Source organism: Nicotiana attenuata, unplaced genomic scaffold (genome assembly GCF_001879085.1).
Source record: "Nicotiana attenuata strain UT unplaced genomic scaffold, NIATTr2, whole genome shotgun sequence".
Lineage (NCBI taxonomy): Eukaryota > Viridiplantae > Streptophyta > Magnoliopsida > Solanales > Solanaceae > Nicotiana > Nicotiana attenuata.
The window spans coordinates 3990-5906 of record NW_017688891.1 but is presented as its reverse complement, the minus strand read 5'-3'; the positions used below and the strand labels follow the sequence as shown (position 1 = coordinate 5906).

At 40.1% G+C, this 1917-nt stretch overlaps 1 protein-coding gene across 1 annotated transcript; it reads right to left on the bottom strand.

Annotated features, from left to right (window-relative positions):
- Positions 1-697: 697 nt before the first annotated feature.
- On the bottom strand, positions 698-1469 carry LOC109222366. Its single transcript, XM_019386731.1, has one exon. It carries the CDS (start codon positions 1437-1439, stop codon positions 990-992), a length of 450 nt encoding a protein of 149 aa, XP_019242276.1. The 5' UTR covers positions 1440-1469; the 3' UTR covers positions 698-989.
- Positions 1470-1917: the final 448 nt, after the last annotated feature.

The following is a 1917-nucleotide window of genomic DNA, read 5'->3' as shown; positions in this document are numbered from 1 at the left end:
TTCAATCATTGTCTATTGCTTGGTTTACCTTGCGGTCATTATGCCGCACTACTTTGAAGCTTGAATAGATGCTACATATAGAACCCAGTCCTCATGCCCGGGGAACTTTGACCATGAGAATCACCGAGACATTCAACATACGCATGGAAAGCAATTTGGAACACAAAATTTGCACAGTTATGAGTACTTAAAAGTACATCAAATGCTTTAACGCATCATTAGTTCATTAGAATCGAAGCCAAGTTCATGAAAGATCAATCTACCTGCGCACGCTGCACCCATGCGTACACCTTGGGTTCGGGTATATGGACGATAACAAAGGAGGCGAAGAGGGAAACTTTCTGACAAGTTTATTTTGCAAGTGGTTGCGAATAGCAACACCATGGGGATGTAGCTCAGATGGTAGAGCGCTCGCTTAGCATGGAGGTACGGGGATCGATACCCCGCATCTCCGTAGAATCATTACTTTTTCCTTTTTTTCTTGCACTGACGTGCGTTAATTCTTCTCCCCGAAATTTTTTTCTTCCTTCAACTCACCGAGTTATTCGTCCTATTACGTTTTGTACGTAGCTTGTGGTGGGTTTTAGCCTGTTTAGTTCATAAACAAAGCAAGCCAAAATCAATTTTTAGTAAATTCAGAAATTTGTACTAATGTTTCAGAGTCGTGCAGGAACAAGGATTTGATTAATTATACTGCTTCACATACAATAACTACAAAAATTATTCAAGAGCGTAACCTTAAGAATTGGTTTAGTTTCAAGTTTCAACACAAATCTAATGTCAAGTAAGGCATGTAACAGCTAGAACGTACAGCAACAATAACTACACCAAAATTCCAAATAAATTGACACAGACGATATGAATCTCACAGTCACAGCTAAAAAGTAAGAAGCATAAAAATATCCCTTTTATTTGACGTTTTCAGGAATTGGTTCCTTTCTTTTCCGTTTTTTGGGTAGTTTTCAAGTGAGGTTGGATATACACGATGGTCAATCAGCCTCCTGCAACCCATCCAAAACAACTGACCCAACTAACAACCCGACAGCTCCCAACCCGAGTGCTCCAGCCAAAACGGCCTGGACCGCCACAAGACCCGCGGAATCATCAGGTATCAACACGATTGCTAGTATAGCCGCCACTAAAATAGGGAGCGCCGCCGATGCCAGAGCAGAAGGCGAGAAACTCGCTGCCTTCTCCAGCAAACTGAGCAGCCCCAGTTCTTCGGCCTTTGAAAATACTCCTAACCTCTCTATGGAGGACAGCGTAAAGCCTAGTTCTTCAGCCTTTGATAGAAGCCCAGCTTTCTCCACAGTGCTCAAAACTTTTCGCTTCTCCAGTTTTTTGAACACATCAACTTCCACTTGTTCTCCGCCCTCGTAGAATAGTCCCGCTCCGTACCATTGCTTTTTCCAAGCATCATCATACTTGTTCACCTGCATTAGTCATTCTTATTAGTAGTATTATTGGTTAGTATTGTGGTACTCTTTAGCTCAGCTTATGCGGGTGTAAAACAGAATTAGTAATTTGATCCAAAGTCCATATAAAGAATGATGGTTTACATTGACATTTTTTTTCCTTTTGACAAGATGGTATTTCACTAATCACTGCACAAAGAAGGTGCGAATTTGCACAGCAGAACATCAGCATCCTCTCAACGGAGTGAGTGCATTTATGTTTAAAGCAAAAAACAATTGTGCATAAGCGTAAATTCTGCACAAATTTAGTATTATAAGTGTACTGTTTCTTTCAATTATGAAGTTGCAATGTTGTAACAGTCAATATAGAATAGTTTGATTATGACTCTGAAGAATGAAAGGACTTTCATATAACCACATAATTGAATGACTTACAATGGTGTTTTCTCTTCCCATAAGATGGGTATATTTTTTCCTTCTCTCTCCTATCTATAGTGGTGAA

Bases quoted from the DNA above. Each gene is read 5' to 3' on its own strand.
- LOC109222366 (XM_019386731.1), bottom strand. From the start codon at position 1,439: ATGCAGGTGAACAAGTATGATGATGCTTGGAAAAAGCAATGGTACGGA.